Below are 25,462 nucleotides of genomic sequence, written 5' to 3'. Positions count from 1 at the left end.
AGCATATTTTTAAGGTGTGAGTAGAAAGATTTAAAAGGGACACGAGAAGCAACTTTTTCACATAGAAGGTGGTTCATATACAAAGAACAATACAGCACAGGAACAGGCCCTTCAGTGATCCAAGCCTGCACTTTTGCCATTCCATACTAAAACAGTCTTCACTTACAGGATCCGCACCCCTCTACGCATGTGTTCGTTCAGGTGCTTCTTGAATGCTGTTGTTGTTTCTGTTTCCACCACCTCCTCTGGCAGCACATTCCAGGCATTCACCACCCTTTGTGTGAAGAACATGCCTCACACATCTCTTTTAAACTTCCTCACCTCACATCTTGAACCTTTGTCCCCTAGTAATAGACCCTTCCACCCTGGGAACAAAGCTTCCTACTTTCTACACTATCCATGCCATTCACAATCTTATAAACTTCTATCAGAAGCCCCCTCAACCTCCTGTGTTCCCCAAGTGAAAACAAACCCATCTATCCAACCTTTCTTCGTAGCTAAAATCCCCCATACCAGACAACAAACCTTTCCTGTACCCTCTCCAAAGCATCCACATCCTTCTGGTAGTGTGGTGACCAGAACTGTATGCAAATGTGGAATGAGTTGCCAGAGGAAGTGTAGATGTAGGTACAGTTACAACATTTAAAAGACATTTGGATATATACGTGAATAGGAAAGGTTTAGAAGAATATGAGTCAAACACCGGTAAATGGGATTAGTTTAGTTTGGAAACCTGATCAGCATGGATGAGTTGAATCAAAGGATCTGTTTTTGTGCTGTATGACTCTATGACTCTACTGGTATCATCCGGCAGGAAAAGCTTCTGTTTGAAGTTCAGTATAGAGCACGTTAACCTAGTTTATGTATAACAACAAAAACTTGAATTTATATATAACACCTTCAATGTAGTAACATGCCCAAGGCACTTCAAAGCGATACTGTTTATAAAAGAAAATTAACACTGACCTTCACACAAAGATAATAAATTGACTTTAAAGGAAGATCTCAAAGGTGACAGCGGCAGAGAGGTTAAAGCAGGGTATTCCACAGCTCAAGGATTAGGTACTGAAAGCAGTAGAGTAATTAAAATTGGGGATCTGCATTATCAATGAACCTCTCAAGAAAAACAGTGGGAGTTTTAAATCATTGTTCTTCAATAACGAACAAAAAGAAAACCTTCCACACCCACATAAGGAAAGTAGCTTTCACATGTTCTTACTAGTGGGCACCTTAACAGTAGCATTTATAAAGTCTGAGATCAAGTTCATATTGCACAAGAGGTTTATGAAAGTACAGGGACAAAGAATACTACCAACATAAACTGACCTGTACGTTTTTACCCTTTTCAGAGTTCTGGTGCATATCTTTGATCCACTTTCACCAACAGCATCAATTTTAACTGCAGAATCATGATTCACACCATCACCTGCACATGTAAAGAAAAAATACAAATCACTGAAAATTCATTAAATAATACAAAAAAATATATTTTGTTTGTTGAAAACAATGTACATTTTTATAAGGTTATGGTTTCATAATTTCAGAATATCTCAGATCACTTCACAGGCAACACGATACTTCTGAATTGTTATCACTGCTGAAATGTAGAGAAATGTAGCATCCGGTTTACAAGCTCCCTCCAACAGCCATCTGACAATGACCAGATGATCTATTTTAGTGTTGTTAGTTAAGGGATAAATAACTGTAGGACAACTCCTGGTCCTTCTTTGACCAATGCCAAAGGATGTTTTATGAAAGCAGCTTAAGATCTCATTCAAAAGACTACGCCTCTAATAGCAGCTCCTCATCAAAATGCCAGCCTACAGCACATTATCAAGAATCTTAACAAGGGCTTGAATACAAGCAATTTCTTTTGACTCAGCAACTAACATTACCATGGGTTAAGCCATATCAATTATTGTCATGTTTGATTTAATAATGGATAGACATAAACAGAATTTTCTTTGGAGCTTGGTGGTTGATGACTACTGCAGCTAGCAAAAACAAACAGTGTAAACAAAAAAAAATTATGAATTTATAGAATTCGAATTATTACTCTTTTAAAAGAAACCTCTATACTAAAAATCTATAGTGCAGAATTTGAATGTTTGCCATTAGCAAAGTTGTAAATGCTTTGCAGGAAATGCAGGATAACTTGCACTTGCTAGCTGTGAAGCTCAAATCCTTGAAACGATTTACTGTGAACAAAACTCCTTAGTTTCTTGTCCAGAATTCTCCCTTTCATGGAAGATTTAACAATAAACAATAAAAGCTGTTTTTCCAGATGAACAGGCAGCAACAGAAAATCTCTATTAAATCAGTCTTCATGGGTATGCACAGGTAATTAACCATCTTAGATTAGATACTTGGATTGCAAAGGTGATCTTCATTTAGTTGTTTGCTTGTAAATCTTGAATTTATCTTTAAGTGGATTCATTCCACCAACAATTATTTTTAGATGCAGTAACAATTTTAAATAAATATGTCATGACAGTGCAACTTTTACTATAATCCATGATTAAGAAGTCATTATAAAAGTATACATATATAGTTAATGCCTCAAAATTCCATAAATAAAAAAATCTTTAGAATTCTCCAGAATTTGTCATTGCAGAATTCCATGTACAGAGATTGGTTAATTCAAGTGACTTATCTCTATTACATCATACATTTTATTCGGAAATATCTTTAATAAAACAAATATATAAAATTCCTGGGAGCGAAAGCATCTTACTTTAGGACCAAGTAGGACCAGTAGTAAAGCTAAATTGCTGTACTGATTTAAAATCAGTTGAGAATTTAAGTCAGCAATAACTCAACTGAATAAATTTAACCTTCCCGAGAATGAAGTAATAGAACTGTAGCATAAATATATAAAATGGAATATTTGCAAATGGGTTGAAACTTTGTTATTTATGTTAATGCCTTTGTAAGTTTAGAATTTACATATACATGTATAAAGCTTTATTGGTTTGCTTTTTCGGTGTAACTTGAATATAAAAACCACCATGTTAATCAACTGCAGAAATTAAACATATGATCTATGGAGCCAGGTTTCACTCTGGGGCTTACCTTGTCAGCTATTACCACCAACTTGGATCATAACAGAATTAGTAGACTTCCATACATCACCAGGATACTCATGATTACACAATTACAAGTTTTATGCTTGGTTCACAATTGTTACGTTAAGACATTTGGCCACTATCCAATGACACTCACCAGCCTCAAAGACTGAAATATAGTTATCTGCTGTCAAGACTGCAAAATCATTGCTCCTTTGTGGGTCTGAAGAGAACATTATCTGATTCACAGGGCAAGGCAGGTGCAACTGATATGCAGACATTGGCGGAGGCACCACTGCTTGGCGAAAAGGTGTCACTAGTACGTTATCTGTCAATGTCAAGAAAAAAAAAATTACTTAAATCAAACAAAATAGAAATTAAAAGCTCTACTAGTTGTGTCATCATTGAAAACTGATATTGTGCATGATTCATATAGGAAACATTAATCTAAGGCATCTCCATTGATGTTGTACCAGGAAATATTCTTCGTTTGAAAGAAATATACTTCTGCACACATAAACTGTGATGATACTTCATCAATTATCCATTGGTTTCAAAATTATTTTGGCATACAAAAAGCATTACACAAGTGAAAAGTCAAAGTACTGCAGGTGTTGGAAATCTGAAATTAAAAAAAAAACAAAATGCTGGAAATAGGTCAATCAGCAGCCATAAGGTTGTCGACTTGAAATGCCACCTCTGTTTCTCACTAATGTACAAGTGTAAGGTATTTCAAGTTTCAATTTGAAACCTGTTGCATTACTGGGACTAATATTAGAAATAATTTCTAAGAGATGTGCTGAGAAAACTGTAAATCTGTACACAATATCTCCTGAAATACAAGTAAAACAAAGGGAAATATTACAAACTGCAATTAAGTAAACAACGTCATTCAAGAACTCAGGGAATGCTAAAATACCAAAGTACTTTCGATACCGAATCAATGTTGTAATGTTGGAAACACAGCAGCCAGTTTACACAAAGCAAACTATCACAAACAGCAATGAGACATTCAGACAGCAGGGAGAAACCTCTCTCATATTTTCCATTTCTTTGCCAAAGCTGCCATTGTTATAGGCTGGTTCCACAGACTCTAGCATCTTTGAGACTGCACCTAAAAGGTCATTCTACACATGCAAGTAAATAAAGTGAACATAAATCGGTTATTTAACTGTCAACGCATTACAATTATGTTTGAATGCTGTCCTTTCCTACACTGACACGAGAATTTACGAGAATGGGATGCAAAAAGCCTGCTGCAATTTTACTGTTTCTATGTGCTGGAAAAAAAAACTGCTGCTATTCTAGCATTAATCCAGCTAATTTTTGCAGGAAACCTCAGGATTCTTTTGATAAAAATGTGTACCAAAAACAAAACAAGCCAGGGCTGGAGAGGTAAAGGACATGAAACATTTTCATGCACTGAATTGTGATTTGCAATGTGCTGCCTCAAAAGTGACTGGAATCAGGTACAATCTTAACTTTGAAAAAGATAGTTTAGATACATACATAAAAAAGAACAATTTGAAGGCCATCAGGCGAAGTCCCAAGTGGACAGCTCTTTTCAAAAAACTAACAGCCTCAAAAGCTAAGCTAACCCCCTCTGAGCTGTTTAATTGTACTATCCACTGCAACTTACTTATATATATATATATATATATATAAATAAATAGTTTTGAAGGCAATTGCTTGATTCAATTCCCTTTTGAATGGCTGGGTGAAAACATGTACTTGACAGTATCGATTTTAGTGGAAATAGATATTTTCACTTCTAAAAGTTACACAATTTGAAAATAAAAAGGTTAGTTTCGACATTTACCTACTTCAAATGCTAAATGTTACAGACTAACAATTCTCAGGCTCAAATTTTTTTTTACCTCCATTAATCACAGCTACGTTAGCAAGGTCACTGCTGTCTTCTCTTGTACTTCGATTGGTGGTCCAATGCCAGTTATAGGACTGGTAAAGCCATCCACTGCGGAGGATGTGCAGTCGATAGGGACGCTCAGAATCCCACATTAGGGATACAATCCGTTCCACCTGATTGCAACCGAAATGCAGACTCTGCTTCAGGTACCAGTGGTAGTTCCCTACTGTCCACAACTGAACTGCAAGACAACAACAATAAAAAAATTGCAAGCATTGCTTTAGTCACCAAGGATACAATTGCTATCATCTCCAATTATTAAATGTTCATTTATTTTCTTTTTTTAAAAAATATCTTCCCTCCCATGTGGGTACTTGTATGCAGGCAGCTGAAGGACAGAACATGAACCATAAAGTAGGTTCACTATCACTCAATGTGAATTTGGAGGCATGGTTGACTTGGTTATAGGTTTGTGACATTCACAAGTGTCCCACACCTTCTTTCACCCCCAATCAGCAATGATCAATAATTCTCAGGTGAGTTAACACAAGAATTCTGGGGAGATAGTTAAGAGAACAAGGACATGGCAGAGACTTTCGATAAATATTTTGTATCATTCTTTGCATTCAAAGATGCTACGAATGTCCCACTAATATTAAAGAATATGGGGAGGAATTAAGTAGCATCACCTTATTCAGAGAAGTAGTTTTGACAAACTAATGGGGCTAAAGAACGATAAGTCCTCTGGTCTTGATGACTTGCATTCTAGGATCTTAAACGAGGTAGCTGAAGACATAGTGGATGTGTTTGTTGTAATTGCCCAAGATCTTTAGATTCTGGAGATGTACCAGAAGATCTGAAAACTGCCACCCAATTTTAAAAAGGGAGGAAAATAAAAATAGGAAATTATAAGCTGATTAACGTAACATCTATTGCTCAAAAATACTGGCATCAATTATTAAGAAAGTACAATCATAGAATCGTATTAAGAAAGTAATAGCATTACGTTCGGAAAAATCATAATCTAATCGAGCAGAGTCAGCACTGCTTCATGAAAGGGAAATCATGTCTGAATACTCTATTAGAGGTTTTCAAGGAAGTCTTGAGAATTTCTTAGATGGTAGGGAACCAGATGATGTGTTGTATTCAGGCCTCCAGAAGGCGTTCAACAAGCTAACTCACAAAAAGTCAAGTCATTAAAAAAATAGCCTATGGTATTGGAAATAGCATATTGGCATGAATGAAAAAGGGGCTTAATGGGATAAATACTGAGAGGATGATTTCCCGGATGGGAGAGTCGAGGACCAGAAGGTATAGTCTCAGAATTCAGGGGTGCCTGAATTAAGAATGGGATGAGGAAGAATTTTTCTTTCCGATTGCTGAGAGTTTTTGGAACTCCTTGCCATAGGGAGTTGTGGAGGCAGCGTTCTTGTGAGAATTTAAATCTGAGATGGATAGATTCTTAATCAGTAGTGGAACCAAGGGTTATGGGGAAAGGGCAGGAGTGTCAGATGGATAAGGCACGAGTCAGAGCAGGCTCAAGGGGCCTGAATGGCCTACTCCTGTCCCTATTTTATATTGTCTTGTGGTCTTATAGAAATGGAATCATATCAATTAATCCAAATTTACCATTCATTTAATGAAAACCCACTGTTGATACCACAATCTGTCATAAGGTTTATAAATGTTCAAAGTTATGAGGGGTTTTGATACAATGTACATCGAGAAACTGTTTATATGATAGGTAACCAGAAGACACTGGCAAAAGAACCAGAGGCGTGTGAAGGAAGATGTTTTTCTATGTAGCTAGTTATAGTGATCTGAAAAGTATTGCCTGAAAGGGCTGGATAGATACAGATTTTACAGTAAATATTACAAAATAATTGAATAAATAATTGAAAAACAAAAACAAATTGCAAGACTGTGGTGAAACTGCAGGACTAATTGGAAGGATCTTTTAAAGAGCTGGCACTGACATGATAGTCACAGTGGTCTGTCCCTGAGTTGTGTGATTGTAAACCATACTTATGATAACATCAGAAGTTTGTCCCAGCTTGGTATTTTTAGGCAGTAAATTTTCTGACATATTGCAAAGCATAGAGAACAAAAGCTCTGGTTCAAATTAAGTTAACATTTCGTTTGGATGCAGGATGTCAGATAGGAACGAAAGAAAAAACAAACTCCAGACAGTCTGGAAGATAACTTATTACCATATGTATTTTGACGGTCATCCTTATTTGATTCCAAATCCTCCAGCCAAACCGCTAGTACAGTAGAGTCACTGTTCCATAACAGCTCATTTACCTAATTAACAGTAAAAATCAAGTTCATCAGGATCATACAGAACACTGCAGGTGGATTACTTCCAAACAAAATCAGAAAATCTACAGTTTAAGAATATGACCACGCTTTCAATTCACCAGCTTTTAATCCAAGTCAATTATCCAAACCAGTCAGAAAATGAAGAGTAGGTTAGATAATATGTACCAACCACTGATGATAACCTGGCACGCAAAAGATGAAGGATCCAAATGTAATCTCAAACAAATAAATTATAAACTTTCAAAAGTTTTAGTGAGCATTATATAGAATATGCAGCACAGGAACAAAAGAATTATGCTGCACTCAAGGCTTTGGCAAATCCTTCTATTCCTTTCTCGTATACTTATTTAGCTTTATCAGAGATTAACCACTCCCTCTGGTTATGTGTTTCAAATTATCATCACTGTCTGGATAAAGAAACTTCTCCTGAATTTCTGATTGGATTTAATAACAAATATGTTGAAATTATGACGTTTTACATGCCACAAGAGGATGCATTCTCTACATATCTACTCTACCATTATTTTTAAGATGTGTGTTAGATTCACTTTCCTAGACAAACTCCACCCCCTCAACAAGCATGTTCAATCATTAGATTGTTGTACCCCTATAACTGTTGCATTGTAAATCATTTGGCACTTTCTCCGATGCTTTTACATCCTTTCTATAATTGGAGACCAGAATTCTACACAGTACTTGTCCTAACCAAGGTTCTATACAAGTTTAACATAACTACTGTTTATGATTTTTAGTCCTCTATATGCTTCCTGTTTACATATTTTGGATTAAATTTTTGCTACTTTGAATGAGTTGTTAATTTGTGTTTCTGTGCTTTTACTATCATTACTGTGCAAGTAGTAGAATGGTCTCCACTTCACTAAAATGTATATGTAAAAAGCAATTCTTTTGCCATTTATTAATTCATTCATCAAGTTTGTTAACATACTTATATTTTGCTGCAGTTTTCCTCAATATGAACTACATGCTTACGAAGAATAATGTATCCTTGTTAGCACTTTCAATCTCAGTAGGATGCAGACAGTAATAGAATTAGTGTTTATATGTCAGCTACAGTAGGAAACAATATTTAGAGTTCACAGTATCGTAAAGCAACCCTCATTGCACATGGGTGGACATGGGAGGAGTGGCCTTTCAAATGAGCATTAAGCCAACTTAGGCCATTAAGCCCATAGTCAATTCTAAAGAATGACCATCTGGGCAAAGTATCAGTGGAAGGGAGAGAAAAATTCAAGAGGGAGAAAGGAAGCTTCAATACTTGCCTTAACTTGGTCTTTATGAAAAGGAAGTGAAAACTCTCCATGTAGTAAACCATTTCGTTCGAAGAACACAACATTATGTTTGTTAAGCTTTCGTTGTGTGGATGCAATCAGATTTCCTGATGGTCTAGGAATGGAATATTGCAAATATCATGACCATGGAAAATTGAGACTTCTTACGGATATACAACTTACTTGCATTAAAAATAGAACACACATCCCCAACAAGCACCCTTTCAACCTAATCACAGCATGATAGCAGTGCACAACCCTAATTGTGGAAATTGTGTGGCTCTGATCAACAGCTAGAATGTCTCTAAGTTTTATGACATGGGGTAAACCCTCCTGCTTAATTTAAACCAGCAACACAGAAAAGATTTATCCCTTGCAGTAATCTGTGAAAATTCAAGAAGCCAAGAACTAGTTAAAGTAAAAGTAACAACTTAATGTATAACAACAATTGACAACTCCTTCCTCTAACCTATCTTTTACTTTCCCTTCTATAATACTAGACCGATAATTGGGGGGTGGTGGGGGGGGGGGGTGGATGTTTAAGATTTACCAAAACTCAACTTTTCAAAAACCAGCCAGATGTCAAATCTTTTTCTTCTTCTTAGGATTTTCTGCTTAACAGATCACGGATCAATAAAGGTACCTTAAGAGAGCTATTCTCCGGACAGTCAGCAGATGTTGTTTCCTTGGCAGTTCTCCCCACAAATGTTCAATTTTCCCCGGTTTTTTACAATCCTTTGCGGGGTGTCATTGGCTTTTAAGATTGTCAATACCCAATATTCAAACTTGATTGGAATTTGGTATTTTTCAGGGTATAATTTAAACTGGTTGGCCTAATACAAATCTGTTTTGTCATTTCCAGGTAACCAGCTAATCTAGCTTTCGATCAAGTGTTACATTATTACCTTATTCAGAACATTTGGTGCTGTGTCAGGTAGTTCTGCTAGCTTCTAACTCTCATAAAGATACAGTACACCCACATCTTCATAGCACTAAGGATTGGATGTCGATTGTCCTAGACTAAACATATCAGACCAAGGAGTTCAGAACTTGGAGGTCACTGTTCAATGAGAACATGCTTTGTGCTAACACCAGTCCAATAATAATGCACTAACATTTACACAAGAGCATTTACATAAGAAATAGGAGGAGAAAGCCATTCAGCCCTTGAACTCGTTCCTCAAAGGGATCATAGCTCGTCCTGTGCTCCAACACTATTTTCTTTCACTTTTCTTGTTTCCCTTAATGTTTTTATCAGTAAAGGTTCCCCATCATCTCAATCCTAAATTAAGTTTAAATCTACAGCCTTTTGACTGAACTGCAGGAGTACTGCACTGAGCCAAAGTCACATCCAATTTTTAACAAGTGGTTTTGAAAGAAATTTAAACACAGCAAACATATTATGGTGCAATGCTCTGGAAAACTAAGTCATTGTACACCAAAGCAATGGTTATTCATCTATCTTCATATAAGTTAAGTTTCCAATCTCAGTAAAACAGCCTGAATCTCTATAGCACCTCAAGATGGCCCAAAGCACTTACAGCCAATGAAGTAACTTTGTTTTAAAAAGTATGGTCACTGTCAAAAGGTAGAAAAATGCAACATCCAAGTTGTGGAGGGAATATCCCACAAACAACAGTGAAATAATAGCCAGATAAACTGTTTTGAAGTTACTAAATGATGAAAATTCACCACAATAAGGTGGAACTCCTTACTCCTCTTTGAAATAATTTATATTGATCTAAGAGGGCAGACTGGCTTTTGTTTAAAAGTTTAGCTGCAAGCCAGTACCTCAAAAGTGTAGCAGCTCTTTAGCACTGAACTAAGAGTTTAGGCCTGGCTTATACAATGGTGTTTCTGGACCAGGACTTGAATCTACAGTCTTCTAACTCAGAAGTCAGAGTTGGGTAAGAGATAGTGCCATTTTGTTAATTTCACCACGACAGCTGTTATGAATTCAGTTCACAAATTTACAACTAGATAACAACTAGTTTTGATCTTTGACTGTCTCGTTGGTTTCTGTAAAAATACCACTAGAGAAGGAAATGTACCAAACTTTACCCATTCTGGCCTTCATGCACTCTGGACCACAACAACAAGATTGATTCTTAACTGCCCTCTGAATGGGTAAGCTACCCATTTGAAGGGCATTTAAGGATGGACAACAAATGCTGTCCTTCCCAGACAAGCCCACATCCATGAGAATTAAGAAACACCTGAGCCATTGCATACACTGCAGTGTCAGAATAAGCCACATACATTTTAAACTTAAAGGGATGAAATGGAAAGATTTACAGGACTATGAAGTAAAGGCAAGGGAGTGGCCAGTAGGTAAACTGTTTCTTCAGAGGGCCAGCACAAACACAACAGATCAAATGGCCTCCTTCAATGCAGCAACTATTGTATGATCCTATAAGCATGTCACAGAAAGAGAAACCACCTCAGTGTCCCATCTGTGAGCTTGTAATAGAGAAAAACTGCCAGAAACCTGAGAGGGAATTTCTGAACAACACTTTCAACAGGACTATGGTTCAAAGAAATACAAAAGATGCCAGAGATAAAATTAGAGAACTATAAACACCATTCTTGGGTTGTTGCAAAGTTCTGATGGATGGATTTTTCACGAGGAAAATTTTCTATAAGACAAAAACTTGATAAATGCTATGAGGTGGAATTTGTTTGATACGGCACCTCATGGCATGGCCTTTTTGTTAGATGTTTTCTATATCTTCAGCTTGAAAATGATATTGTCCAGCAACTTGCTGTGCATGTTGATAAATACATGGCGGGGGATACGAGACATCTAGGATTTGAGTGAATGAAGGGACGAACTGTCCAAACAGCTTAACTAATAAATTTCAAAATTTAATAAATAAACAGAGCAATTACGGGATGGAAACATGGTGAATTAGCATCAAATCATGTATAGAAATCCAAATAAAGTAAGGAAAAGAAATATTGGATTACGAGCACAAAATATTTATAATGTTTCAATATCTGTAAAGTCTCCACATTGTAAATTATGGTACAGGGATGATATGGTGGCAATCCAAAGTTTGCCTCTGAGTAAGAAGCAATTGCCAGTCATTGACAGTAATCGCATGGTTAAAAAAAAACTTGTACACCTACTGTTAATTACTAGAATTGTGTGGCATGTTCAAATAATCAAAATGGCTACAGCAAAGGAGAAAGTTACCGCTGTATTTGCACTGGACCTCTGGAAGAGCGAGTTCCCATGTGCCACTCCATTGCTTTTAGCCTCTAAACCTGGATTTCTTTCTTTTTCAGATAATAATCTAATTCCCTTTTGAAAGCCTTAATTCATCTTTTGCCTCCATCGCATTCTCGGGCTGGGCATTCCAGGTCCTAAACACGCATCACTTGAAAACAAAATCCTCATGTTGCCATCGCTTCTTTTGTCAATTAACCTAGATCAGTTCCATCTGGTTCTAACCCTTCTACAAATAGGAGTTCCTTGTCTACTCTGTCCAAACCTCTTAAGTTTTTTTAAATATTTCAATCAAATCTCTCCTCAATGTTTTTTTTTGAAAATGTTTTTAATTCTCAAAATAGCTAAACAGCTTCTTTAAAAATTTCCTTTAACTTCTTTACCATAGTATCCAAAACCAACATGTGTTCTGATCTATCAATATATTGTACAGTAATGTGATTATGATTACATTGCTGCTGCTATCAACATGCCACGCTCAAAATAACTTCCTACATTAGAGCAGTGAAAAAAAATTCAGAAGTACTTTTTGTCTGTAATTTGGAATATCCGGAGGGCCAGTAGGGGTTTCTTAAAGCAATATATTTACAAAAATTCTGATTCTGTAAGATAAATTCTACCAGTACTGTTTCCAATTTTTTAATCCATGAAAAATGAACACAAGCAGACATAGGAAGGTGTGTCTTCCACTTCCAATATACAATAGGCAGCTACTGACGCTCACTGCATGAGTTCATTTTGACAAAGTTTCCTTTAGACTGCAATTCAGTCCTGAATGATAATAATAAAGGGAGCACTTATGATGGTAATTCACCTTTTCCTTGAATTTGAATTCAATTTTCTTCTTTTTTATAATAGGCTATAGGTGACAAATATGCTATGTGATAATGTGTAGACTTTCCACTCTGGGGTGATAAATGGGCTTTAACGTGCAAAGTTCTTAACAATGGCAGGGAGGTTAAGGGCAAGTAAATTCAGCAAGCTCTCTATAGAAATTCCATCTGTATGCAACAAGTAGTGTCAAAATGTAAATGGAAACTCACAACTCAGTGTAACTTGTGCTTGTCTGAACATGCTGGGTGACTTGTATAGTAATAATAGTGTGTTGTTAGCACCGAGCTGCATTTCACAGCAAGTTACTTTCCAAATTGCATGAATTAAGTGAAGGCAAATGCACAAACTAATACTTATAAATTTCCAAACAAACAGTAGGACGCAATTTGATTTAAGTTACTCACTTCCAACACAGGACCTGTTCAAGACCACTAACAGACTCACTGGTTGACTGAAGCACACATTCTCTGTTCCATACTCTCAGCTTTCTGGATCCTAGAGGAAGAAATTTGTATTGAAATTAGATCAGATATGTAGAAATTAGGAAAAATGAAAAGTTGAGAAACAAAGACAAAAATAATTTATCAGTACCCAGCAGAGTAAATATATTAAAGCTTGTTCAAAACTGATTAGTGTTTCTTCTAATGAGTGAAGTTCAGTGCAATGAAAATATAGACATATATAAGCTAAAGACATTCTCCTTCCCCAATCAGGACAGGTAAAATCAGTCTAAATATTATTTTGCAAGGATTTGCTAAAATTCACAATGAATATTACTATTTAAAAACAAACATCCTGTTTCAAAGATTATGTGACAATCTTCAATTCTAAAATTTGTTTCGTGGGGCACCGTGAGTTTCGACTGCTACCCATAGGACACTACAGGAAAATGGTACATCTAAGGGAAAATTATCAGCTCCTAACCTGACTCCACAAAAAAATTTTCAACAATAACATGTTCTCTGTTTGACCAGCTAGTTATTCGATATTATGTTGAAGAGTTGTCAATTCCATTTACCTCAAAGGTAATGGATAACCTTGCCTTGTAGGAACAGGTCCCATTTTCCAATACCAGAGAATTTTAATCTATGCTGATACATCCAATACTTAGGGGTTCTCAGCTTTATGCAGAGGTATTGTTGCAGTTTATTTAATTTACATCATGCCAAATACAAACCAGTACAGCTAGGATCACTATCTCCTTTACAGTTTTGGACCAAAGGTTATCTGGGGTTGCATGGGAAAGAATTCAACCTGCTTGGACACAAATTAATCTCACATCATGGTTTTTAACCTCAGAGGGGTTGGAAGTCTACTCCTTGCACAAGATTTAATGGTTTGAGTAGCCACCTTCTGTGTTGTCATGAATCTATAATACTCAGCAGAAAGAAACCAATATTACGGCACAGACATGCTTCCCCTCGAGCCACATTTCCTACCCCTGGGATAACTTAACCCTCTGATTTCCTTCAGTGAACCAACTGGCTAGACAATTATTAAAAGTAGCTCAGTGTACTGCCAATCTTCCTGTTCAGAATTTAATTATCCAATCTGCCAAGATGAGATGTATTGATTCCAAATTTCCATCACTTGGTGTGTCTTCATGGATTCAACAGAACCTAGATGCTCTGCCTATCACCTTAACCACATAAAGTGGCACTCGTTTGTCTTCAGACAATCAATAAGGATGTGAGTCTGTATTCAGTGAACAGCAGATAGGTAAAGCTAAAACAATTAGTATAAAATGAGTACACATGACACAGTAAGGATGCTGATCACATCCCACTGAGTAATAGTACCACTCATTAGAAGATGCTGACCTTAATGGAATTGTACAGATATCAACCAAGGAAACATTCCCATGCCTGACTTTCAGATCAATCTGGCCAGTAGCAGCCCTAGATTTCAGAGCTTAATCATCAACAATAGCATACATCAGAATGGAGCATGGGCATACATGGGAAGACTTTGTTTAGCAGCCAGCTTGATGTTGTAGACATCTACATCCAATGTCATGCACCAGGCATATCCATCATCATTGATTAACTTATTCCATCACTTGAATGATTTTGAACTGGTCTCACACATGTACAAATTATGAAAATACCTGATACTTCTATACATAGTTTAAGAAAAATTAGAAGAAGGTGAAAAACCACCTTAGGACTCTGGAAGATTGGTATAGATCACAGCCCACATTATCTTGAATTATTTCTCTTTTTTTATATATAAAGTCCATCTCATAACTTGGACTCAAATCTCTCAAATGGGTTGGAAGTCGCCCAAACCTTGAAAGACAACATGAAAGCAATTCACTTGCTCTTTGTTCAAATGTCAAAACTGAAGTTAGATACTAACCAGACACAGGACAAATGGCATTGATTGCAAACAGCTGCCCATCTCCTCGCCAGGTCACACGCGATCTCCGATCATCCCAAGGAAATGCTGGCTGAATTTCCTAGTAAAGAGAATAAGAAATTTCATGATCAGAACTATAGCATATTTCTGAAGGCAATACATACTATTCCAAAACACATGAAGGAATAGTTAAAGTTCTCTACCTTGACTGTTCAAAGCACTGAATAGCTGAGACATTCAGAGCAGTTAATGTCCAGGTTTGACACCCAGGCTGTGCTGAGTTGAACCCCCCCCCCCCGCAAGATAGAACAGGAAAACATGTTCAACCCCCAGCTAAACAAACTAAATAGTTCACAGCAATTAACTCAGTTGAACATGAACTGTACAAGAGACATGGAAACTAGGTGCAAGAGTAGGCGATTCGGCCCTTTGAGCCTGTTCCATCATTTAATACGATAATGGTTAATCCTCCATCCCATATTCCCACTTTTCTCCTTACATCCCTTTATGTGTAGACAAAAGACTAGGTATAAAAATTCAACATAAAACTTACTGTTGGCTTTCGACGAGCTGCTTCCTTACCCTCTGTGCCATGGAACTGTGTTTCCTTCTTACCCCAACCGACAGTGATAAATTCTCCTTAAGAGTAAGACAATTTACAGGTATATATTATATAAAACTGCTGGAAGTAAGACATTATAATTTTATTTTTCTGTTAAGTTTTAAAAACAAAGTTAAGATAAAGGTATTGATTATCTCTCACTCTGTTACATTCTTTTATTTGCCAGATATCACACTTTTGCAGAAGAGAAAAGCAGAGGGGGTCTTTGAGTCTCCACTAAGGTCTGAAAGAGCTACTTGAAAGTTCGGCCCAGTAATCTGGAATAATTCTCCCTTTTGAAGTTGGCTGTAGAATCTATACTAAAGTTAGGTAACAAGAATGATTTGTGTCATAATTGTCACTGAACTATCTTAGAGAACAGAAGGAGGACATTCAGACCAATAGACCCGTGCCACATAAAGTGTGAAGGTGTGCACTGTGTCTTTGGCTTGGTTTTCCAGAGTGGCATAGAATTAAAAGGGGATTTGATCAAAACATGCAAGTGAATAGAATGTTCTTGTGTATTGGCACAAGGAAAGTCATGGGATAGAAGCAGTGAAGTTGGATTTGCTGACATTTTACTTTTCCTTGGAATAACCTGTGGGACAGCATCTTGGATGTGACAGCAAGAACTGAATGTGAGCTCTTCAGGAAGGCATTTGAAGCTGTTGTAGAACAATGAAATCACTGCAGAAGAAAGTAAAGATTTTAAGGAATAGCCAATAGATCACGTTTAAGGGATCAGAAAGAAATTTTTGACCTTTCCTGAATTGTCTATGGCTCTCCTTCTTGACTTCCTCAAGAGATGGAGGGAGATGGAGGGAGAAAGGGGGATGGGTTCAGTGAGAATCAGGGTGGGTTAACATTAGCATGATAGTCCTTCCTTACCCTGTGTACATATCAAAATCAAATTTTGATCTTAACCTGTACAGAATTATTGCATAGTAAAACAGTGGGTAACAGTGATGTAAAAATAATATTTGTAAATTAGAGTGAATTTGTGACAGGATGTAGAACAAATCTGAACAGGTTGTTGCAAACCTTCTTCTAACTCAACAGTTTGAATGTAGTTCAGTTTATTCTGACAGAAATGTGCTCTTTTATTATTCACAAAATCTTAGCACAGTACATACAAATAACTGGGTGTTCATCTGGAATTTTATTTAAAAAGATAGGTGTTAAAATGTACTTGTGAAACAAGAGAGCTCACTCACCTTCACCAAAGCTATCTTGGTGGATTTTGACTTCAGTAATTGGATCAAAGTCTTTGGTCATCATTATTATGGTCTCCTGCCCTACAAAAGCAATAAATTTAACTTGTTGCTCTGGTCTTTTGCCAGAATAAGATACATAGTTAAAACAATGTTTCCACTTCACTTGCGGCTTTGTAACAGAAATACTCAACACAATAGTGCTTTCTGAAGATGAGGTTTTGCTTCTAAGAACTGAATGAACTAGATTTGAAGTGTTGTATGTATTTGTTTGTGTTTTTGCTACTGTTGCAGTGGAAGTATCTCACTCCAGGAACATTATTTCACACAACATGTGTGTTGGGTTGTATTTTTAACTGCAAATCATTTTTACACTTGTCAAAAGGTGTTTCAATCAGACTGCATCTTTGGTTTGATTTTATGGAGAGGCATAAACTTAAAGGGAACATGCAAATGAATGGAATATTCTTGTGCATTGGTGCAAGGAGTGTCATGGGATAGAAGCAATGAAACTGGACGTGCAGACTTTTATTTTTCTTGGAACAACTTGTGGAATGGCATCCTGGAGGTGGTAATGAGGACTGACATAGTTCTTCAGGAAGATTTTTTGAAGAGTTGTAGAAAAATGAAATCACTGCTGAAGTAAAGAAAAGATCTGGGAAATGGCCAGGTACTTGCTTCGATCTAAAAATTAGTCTTATGAATTCCACGCCTCAACAATTTTTACTCTTTTCTTTCATCATATGATACTGCAGTATCCCTTTGGTCCCTAACCTTTCCAATATACAGAGTGAGCGGTCCCAACTTTGAAAGGCTGTTGAAATGTAAAAGGCACCCTAAGCAAGACCAATTATATCCTCACACAACATTCTCTCACATGTATGCAAATTTCAGGATAGGGGAGATTACGGGGTCAGAAATCTGGCTGAACCTTTCCTTAGCCCAGGAGAGGCTAAGGCACAAAAACAACAGCAGCATCTTCTTGACATTGCAGATCTACCACTGGGAAGGAGGGACAAGGAGTTGAAGAAGTTAAGGATCATTCTCTGTTGTTACTGACTTATTGCTGGAGACTGTTAAAGGTGCCCAAGGCCTCCCTATCCCTCCTGCAACAGCAAACTCCACTGGCTACACAGCAGAAATAAGGGTTAAGCTTGTAGGAGTAAGAAAATGGTGAGACCAGATAGTTACAGATACAATAAGTTCGTAGAGAATTAGTTGGGTTTTATATAACTTGCTTGTGGGGCTGGCCACCAAGGTAAAGTTGGGATAAGTTCTATTTTTTCTGGAACCCACGTTGGTCACATACCCAAATAATCAGAAAGTAGTTAGCACAGACTAGTCAGCAATGCAGGAGGAATTCTAGCGCCTTACAAATACAAGATCTTTCATTATACAGCTAGACCTTAAAAATCAATTGTGTTAATGTACATTCACTGGCCTTTCACCCCAAGAAAGAGAGACGGGCACAAGTTAAAACCTTTGTCTTGTCCTCTTCACATCTACACACCTCACCGCAACATCTCACACCTTGACTGGTCCCACAACTTCTGAGGTATCTGCACTCTTCCAATTCTGGCTTTTTATACATCGTCAGTATTAATTATTCTACCACTGGCAACCTTGCCTTCAGATACATAGACTCCAAACTCTGGAATCCTCTCCCTAAATCTTTCCTAAATCCACCCAAATGAGAACAGGGATCAAACCATATGCTATTGGCACAATCTAATGCACTGGCCATCCAGCTAACTAAGGACAACAGCAGCCCCTCCCCCACTCAACCTGAGAATCTTGACTTCCGGCAGCTACATGCACATTTACATAAATGCTGTAGCCTGGAGCAAAATATAACAATAGAAGCTTCAATGTCCTTTCCATCACATGGCTGACTAGGAATCTCTCCCACTCTTACCATATGCCATTGACATAATTGGGAAGGATTTTCCAGGAAGGGTATTAACCTATTTGACCATGTTATGAATGCACCTTCTTTGGCCACCATGGCCTGAGGCGTGATTTAAACCTGGACCTTCTGGCTCAGATGCAGGAACACAATGCACTGCACCACAAGATCTCCCTAAACAGTCTTTACAGAGAAGGAAAAGAGATGTAGAGCTATCATAGGATATTACAGGAGCAGCATTGTCATTCACGACGTATATTTGCAATATTTTCAAAAAAGCTATTTGTTTAACCCTATTCCCCTTCAGATCAACACATACCTGTGGTGAGCACAACAAGTTCCTGGTCTGGACTCCAGCTCATCCCAGTCAGCCCACTGTCAACACTGCCAACACATTCCAGCTAGAGGAAATGACAGAAACTTACAATTAACTACAACACTTCTGTAACTATATTATATACTTTCTCACCCTCTTTAATGTCTGCTCCAGAACCACATTTTGACCCAAAGCCCTGAGCATGAGAATCCAGTTGCTCCTCAACTTCTTAAGATTCTGAGTTCATACAAAACTATGTTGCCTGCATCCCATCTCGCACCAAGTATTGGGAGATGGTGATATATTGGCAATGTTACAGTGCTAGTAATCCAAAATCCCAGGGTCATGTGCTGAGAACAGGAGTTTGAATCCCACCATGGCAGATGGCGATACAATATGGAATAAAAAGCTAGCCTAATAGCAAACATAAAAATCACCATTGATTGTTGTAAAAAAAAAAATTCTCGTTCACTCATGTACTTCAGGGAAGGAAATCTATTATCCTTACCAGGTTGGCCCTACAGCAATGTGGTTGACTCTTAACTGCTCTCTGGGTAATTACAGATAAGCATTAATGCTGGTCCAGCCAACGACATCTACATCCCATGAATGTATAAAAAATGTTTGTTGCTCCAGCATCTGCGTGCTTGTTAATACTCATCTGGCAAGTTCATGGCTTTACAACTGTCAGCTTATTTTCTAAATGACTCCAAGGGCTTGCCGCTCCCTGTTTCTTGAACCTGCTCTGGTCCCCTCCAACCAAGATCTCTGTATGCCTACAATTCTAACTTATTGTAGATTCCTCATTTTAATTGCTCCACCATTGGCAACCATGTTTTAGTTGTACTGGCCCTAAGTTCTGAAATTTCCTCCCTGAACGTCTTCACCCCTCCCTTTCTCTTTCACCTCCTTTAAGATGCTGTTTAAAACTTTGACCAAGTTTTTGGTCACTTGTCCACTTGTGAGTCACAGTGTCAAATTTAATTTGTCAATGTTCCTCTGGAACAGTTTGGAATGTTTTATAATGTCTAAGGTGCGATATAAATGAAAGTTATTGCTGTTGATTCTTTACGGTTGCTTGGCACCTTTCATTTTTAAGAAATATAAGCCATCATCTGACCAGTTTCACATTGCTAAAAAGCATGTTTATAAATAAAGATATTTATCAGATAATATTTATTTCACTAAGACCATCACATCAAGTTTTACCTGATTTGAGTTTAGATTATAAAGTATAACATCCCCTGATCCAGTAGCTACACACACAGATTCCTGGTCTGGAAGGTCCTCAATACCAACAATACACCCAGTGCCATCTTTAGGGAGAAATGCTTCTTCAACCAGGGATACTCTTCTGACTACCTGTAGGGGGAGAAAGGAAAGAAATGAATCAAAGTCTTCTTGAATAAACTTTTAAATTTAAGGCTGATTCACTTACTCAACACTCAATAAAAGCACACTGAAACTTGTAAATATCAAAGATCCTATGTTACTTGACATCAGTTGCCTCTTTTATAGGAATGCTTATTTTCAAAACAGTTGTTGCCGTCATCATTTTAAAAAACCAAAATCAATATATGAGAAGTACTTTACTCAATGGACTTCAGTAAGGCATTCAACAAGGTTCCTCATGGTAGACTGGTTAGCAAGGTAAGATCACATGGAATACAGGGAGAACAAGCCACTTTGGTACAGTACTGGCTCAAAGGTAGAAGACAGAGGGTGGTGGTGGAGGTTTGCTTTCCAGACTGGAGGCTTGTGACCAGTGCTGTGTCCACTGCTTTTTGTCATTTATACAAATGATTTGGATGCAAACAAAGGAGGTACGGTGAGTAAGTTTACAGATGACACCAAAATTGGAGGTATAGTAGACATCAAAGAAGGTTGCCTCAGAATGCAACGGGATCTTGATCAGATGGGTCAATGGGCTGTGGTGTGGCAGATGGAGTTTAATTTAGATAAATGTGAGGTGCTGCATTTTGGAAAGACAAATCAGGGCAGATCTTAATGGTAAGGTCCTGGGAGTGTTGCTGAACGAAAGATACCTTGGAGTTCAGGTTCATAGTTCCTTGGAAGTGGAGTCATAGGTAGATAGGATGGTGAAGAAGGCATTGGTATGCTTTCCTTTATTAGTCAAGAGTATAGGAGTTGGGAGGTCATGTTGCAGCTGTACAGGACAATGGTTGAGCCACTTTTGGAATACTGCTTGCAATTCTGGTCTTCCTGCTGTAGGAAGGATGTTGTGAAGCTTGAAAGGGTTCAGAAAAGATTTACAAGAATGTTGCCAGGGTTGGAGAGTTTGTGCAATAGGGAGAGGCTGAATTGGCTGGGACTGGAGTGTTGGAAGCTGAGGGGTTACCTTATAGAGATTTATAAAATCATGAGGGGCATTGATAGGTTAAATAGACAATGTCTTTTCCCTGGTGTGGGGAGGTCCAAAACTAAAAGGCATAGGGTTTAAGGTAGAAGGGGCAAGATCTAAAAGGGACCTAAGGGGCAATGTTTTCACGTGGAGGGTGGTACGTGTATTGAATGAGCTGCCAGAGGAAGTAGTGGAAGCTGGTACAATTACAACATTTTAAAGGCATCTGAATGGGTACACAAATAAGAAGGGTTTAGAGGGATATGAGCCAAATGCTGGCAAGTAGGACTACATTTATCTAGGATATCTGGTTGGCGGTGGGTGCGTTGGACCAAAGGGTCTGTTTCCATGATGTATTTCTCTAAGACTCTAATAACTATAAAACAGGGAAGCTGGTTTACTCCTCAGAGTAAGACATGCTGACATTCAATCCCAGAGATTCAGCCCTTTCTCTGCTTCTTTGCATTCTGGGTACGTAAATTCCCCATGCTGCAAAAGTAATTATTTTCACAAACCCGATGTTGCCTCACTTGGACTGGTATACAATGATCTTGTAAGAATTCAAGGACAGAAGGAGGAGGGGCCTTAGACTTTTTGGACCTACACTGCTATTCAATGGCATCAAGGCTAATAGTTTACCTCAACTCTCCCTTTCTGTATTATCCCCGTAACCCTTCTTCTCATCAGTTCGCAGAAATTCTACAAACATCTCTCTGGAATAAACATCCTTAATGACCGATCATTTACAGCTCTCTAGGGGTGGAGAATTCCAAAGGTTCACAACCTTTACAGCGATAATATTTTCCTTCAATAGTCATTTTCAAAAGGGAATTAGATGTAGACTTGAATGCATCAAAAGTTATGAGGAAAAATAAAGAGGGGTAAACAGCAAACTGGATAGGTCATTTAAACAGACAGCATGGACAATTTGGATTGAATGGCTTCCGTATATTTCCTATGTTATAATGAAAGAAAACATTTTTAAAAGTTCTTCATTGGCTATGAAGCTCTTTTGGATGCCTCAAGCTTCGAAAAGGTGTTAAGTAGTACAAGCCTTGATATATATCATGCCTGTCACACTGGCCCTTATTACACTGTCCGGCTGATATACCTTACAAACAATAATGCACTTACAACTCCCAACTTTCTGCAGCTGAAATGCCAGGTCTCATTTTAAAAAACAGAACAGTGTTACCATTCATTAATTAACAAAGTACCTAAGGGTGAGATCTCTCAGCTGAGAGGCAGTATTCACTTTGCAACATACAGTATCCTAAATGGCTTTCTCCTACAAGAATTGACATTGCAAGGTTCAAAATTGTCACATAAAAATCCACAAGTATTAAAACAGATCTGTACCTGCTCAGTGTGTGCATTGAGTTCGGTGATTCCTTGGTTTGATCCCACAAGCACCGTCCCTGTATCGACCCGTATAGTGAGACACTGGGGCTTGCCCAGACCTTGCCACCTGCTGCAGTGCAGGCTATGCAGCAATTTCAGATTCCGCATGGCTAGTGCTGTGCAGGATTTTTCAAATGAGCAGAGATAAACACGAACTCACATAATCAGTGATATAGTCAGAAACAGTAATTTGTGTAACTTATGATCAAACAATTCATAGCTTAACAGAGCTAACACAGTGCTGACAAAATATAGGAGGTGTGAAGCTAGGTAACTTCTTTTCACAAGAGCCATCGTAGGTGTGATGGGTTAAAAGGCCTCTCGGTGTTACAGGTCCTCATTATTATTAAAATACCAAAAAGGTAAAACAAAAATCCCAATGATCCAAGGCACCCATTGACATTGAACTTCAATGCCTTGGACCAAAATTCACAAAAATTGATTTTCTGGTCTTGATAACATTAATTTATTGTGTGCAATTTGACTGTTGCATCTCCTACATTAGAATAATGATTGCACTTCAGTAAAGTATTTCATTGGCTTTAAAATGTATTATGATGGCTTGAGATCATGCAAAGTGCTGCATCATTAATAAGCATCTTCCTTCTTTTCAACTAACTTTTAATTTCCTTCTTCTTTCTAGACCCATGTTTGATGCACAGTCTGTGCTAATTAAGGTAATTGAGATTGCTGCAATCAACTTCGTTCCCATAATTGAAAGAAAATATTTTTAAAATCTGGGCTCACACTCGCTGGTATTCAGTAATATTGCCTCCTTCTTTGCTGCTTATGTAGAGATAAGGATTGCCAGGACCATATTCATCAATATCATAGAGCTTTCCAACTATCAGGGTCAAATCACATAAGTCAGTTCGCAACCTGGATAAATTAGGGGTGAGGGGGAGAAACAGAAACTTAGGGTAGAGAGGAGGGAAAAATGAAAGTTGGAAGGAAATAGTTGTATTCTAGGGCTGAAGGCTCTATAAATTGGTCTAACTGTGCAAGTTCAGCCTCTGGCTGACTGTGGAGAAGTGTATTTGTAAACCATGGTTACAAAGTTGAAACTGGGACAATAGTTTATTGGGCAGCAGTGATTGCCATACCCTCATATACTTCAGAAACTTGAACAACCTACTGCAAGTACCTCAAAGCAGTAGCAAAGTACTACTACTGGTGCCTTTGCAAGATGCTTCAAATCCAGTGGCCAGAATGGCAATCCAACAGCAGATTCCTCTCTCATGCCACCTTTGCTACCATTAAGATATTGACCATTCAAAACCAGCTCTGTACAGCAAGGAATGTCTTAAGTACACTTCACATCCAAAGTAATTTTTTGAATCCTTGACAGGAAACTCCAAGCAGTACAGCAGAGACACTTTAAAGATGGGGAGTCCAAAACTAGAGGGCATAGGTTTAAGGTGAGAGGGGAAAATTTTAAAAAAGGGACCAAGGGGGCAACATTTCCACGAAGAGGATTGGAGAGGAGACCCTGGCTTGTAAAAGAAAAAGGTTTATTTTGGATGGCACCAAGTATATCGAGGAGAAAGTGAGGTCTGCAGATGCTGGAGATCAGAGCTGAAAATGTGTTGCTGGAAAAGCGCAGCAGGTCAGGCAGCATCCAGGGAACAGGAGAATCGACGTTTCGGGCATAAGCCCTTCCTGAAGAAGGGCTTATGCCCGAAACGTCGATTCTCCTGTTCCCTGGATGCTGCCTGACCTGCTGCGCTTTTCCTGCAACACATTTTCAGCACCAAGTATATCGAAGGGACTTCATTTGGAACTTGCAGAGGTGAAATCGAGGAGTCGGGGGAGCACACAAACCTCCAACCATTGCACCCAACCCTTCCAAGGACCACAGGGCCTATATGTGGTAAATCACGTATGGACTTAGTCACTCAGAAGTCAGCAATGATCACGATGCCCTGCTTAAGCAGCAGCAAACAAGTCACAGGGCTCTGCCAGATGAGGGGAGTGGTACAGTACTGATGGTGATAATCCCAAACCTGATGCCCCCAGTCCCGCAGCACAACAATTTAAGCAGAGATCAAACCCTCAGTCAACAGGAATATGATGGGATCAGACCCAGCCCTAAGGAACTCTGGGTTTGTCAGTCTCTCTCTCTGCCCCCATCCCACCCACACCAGGCCGCAGCTTTGAGCCATAAGCACACTGAGCGCCTTATGGAAAATCTCTTCCCACCTTCTCCGTTCTCAATCCACTGAAATCCTGGGAATGTTCCCCCTCAAACCATCAGCAAATCTTCACCCAGCCCCCACCACAGCATCGACCATGCCGGACCCAGGCGACCTCTGACCTCATCCAACAACAACCGGCCGCTCACTCCACATCGACCGCCCCCTGCAGCTGAGGAGGGCTCCTTGCAGCCCGAGCGTACTGCGCTGGTTCTAATTATGTCTGGGAATGGTGAGAGCCTGACTGCTAACTGAGAAATGTTATACCCACTGTAATTATGTCAGGGCAAACTGACTGGCTGCAATAATAACCGGGAATATTGATAGGCTGCTAAATTCTGCACTGTACTCTTTTATAGTTGTATCTCGGAGCAATGGTTCGCATGGGACTGGTGTTACTGGCTGGTGGGGTATTTATTGCCTTTGAGAAAGTGGTGACTCTCTTCCTTGAATCCTTGCGGTCCACGTGATTTAGGTAAACTTACAATGACGTTAGAGACGAACTCCAG

General features: G+C 38.4%; 1 protein-coding gene across 1 annotated transcript in view; it reads right to left on the bottom strand.

Moving 5' to 3' along the window:
- The window catches only part of elp1 (elongator acetyltransferase complex subunit 1), a 72,833-nt gene extending 47,765 nt beyond the window's left edge, over positions 1-25,068 (bottom strand). The window contains exons 1-13 of the mRNA XM_043716357.2: positions 24,961-25,068; positions 22,720-22,877; positions 20,208-20,360; positions 19,002-19,083; positions 16,780-16,860; positions 15,518-15,603; positions 14,965-15,064; positions 13,011-13,101; positions 8,535-8,658; positions 7,143-7,236; positions 4,943-5,173; positions 3,223-3,393; positions 1,327-1,426 (exon numbers count right to left, since the gene is read on the bottom strand). Coding sequence (XP_043572292.2) covers positions 1,327-1,426; positions 3,223-3,393; positions 4,943-5,173; positions 7,143-7,236; positions 8,535-8,658; positions 13,011-13,101; positions 14,965-15,064; positions 15,518-15,603; positions 16,780-16,860; positions 19,002-19,083; positions 20,208-20,360; positions 22,720-22,869 — 1,463 coding nt within the window. The 5' untranslated portion in view covers positions 22,870-22,877; positions 24,961-25,068. The remainder of the gene's footprint in view (positions 1-1,326; positions 1,427-3,222; positions 3,394-4,942; positions 5,174-7,142; positions 7,237-8,534; positions 8,659-13,010; positions 13,102-14,964; positions 15,065-15,517; positions 15,604-16,779; positions 16,861-19,001; positions 19,084-20,207; positions 20,361-22,719; positions 22,878-24,960) is intronic.
- Positions 25,069-25,462: the final 394 nt, after the last annotated feature.

This window comes from Chiloscyllium plagiosum, unplaced genomic scaffold (genome assembly GCF_037043375.1).
Source record: "Chiloscyllium plagiosum isolate Xiang-an unplaced genomic scaffold, Cpla_swu_hap1 HiC_scaffold_2, whole genome shotgun sequence".
Lineage (NCBI taxonomy): Eukaryota > Metazoa > Chordata > Chondrichthyes > Orectolobiformes > Hemiscylliidae > Chiloscyllium > Chiloscyllium plagiosum.
Note: the sequence above shows the minus strand (reverse complement) of the source record. Positions and strands in the feature narration are given on the sequence as shown.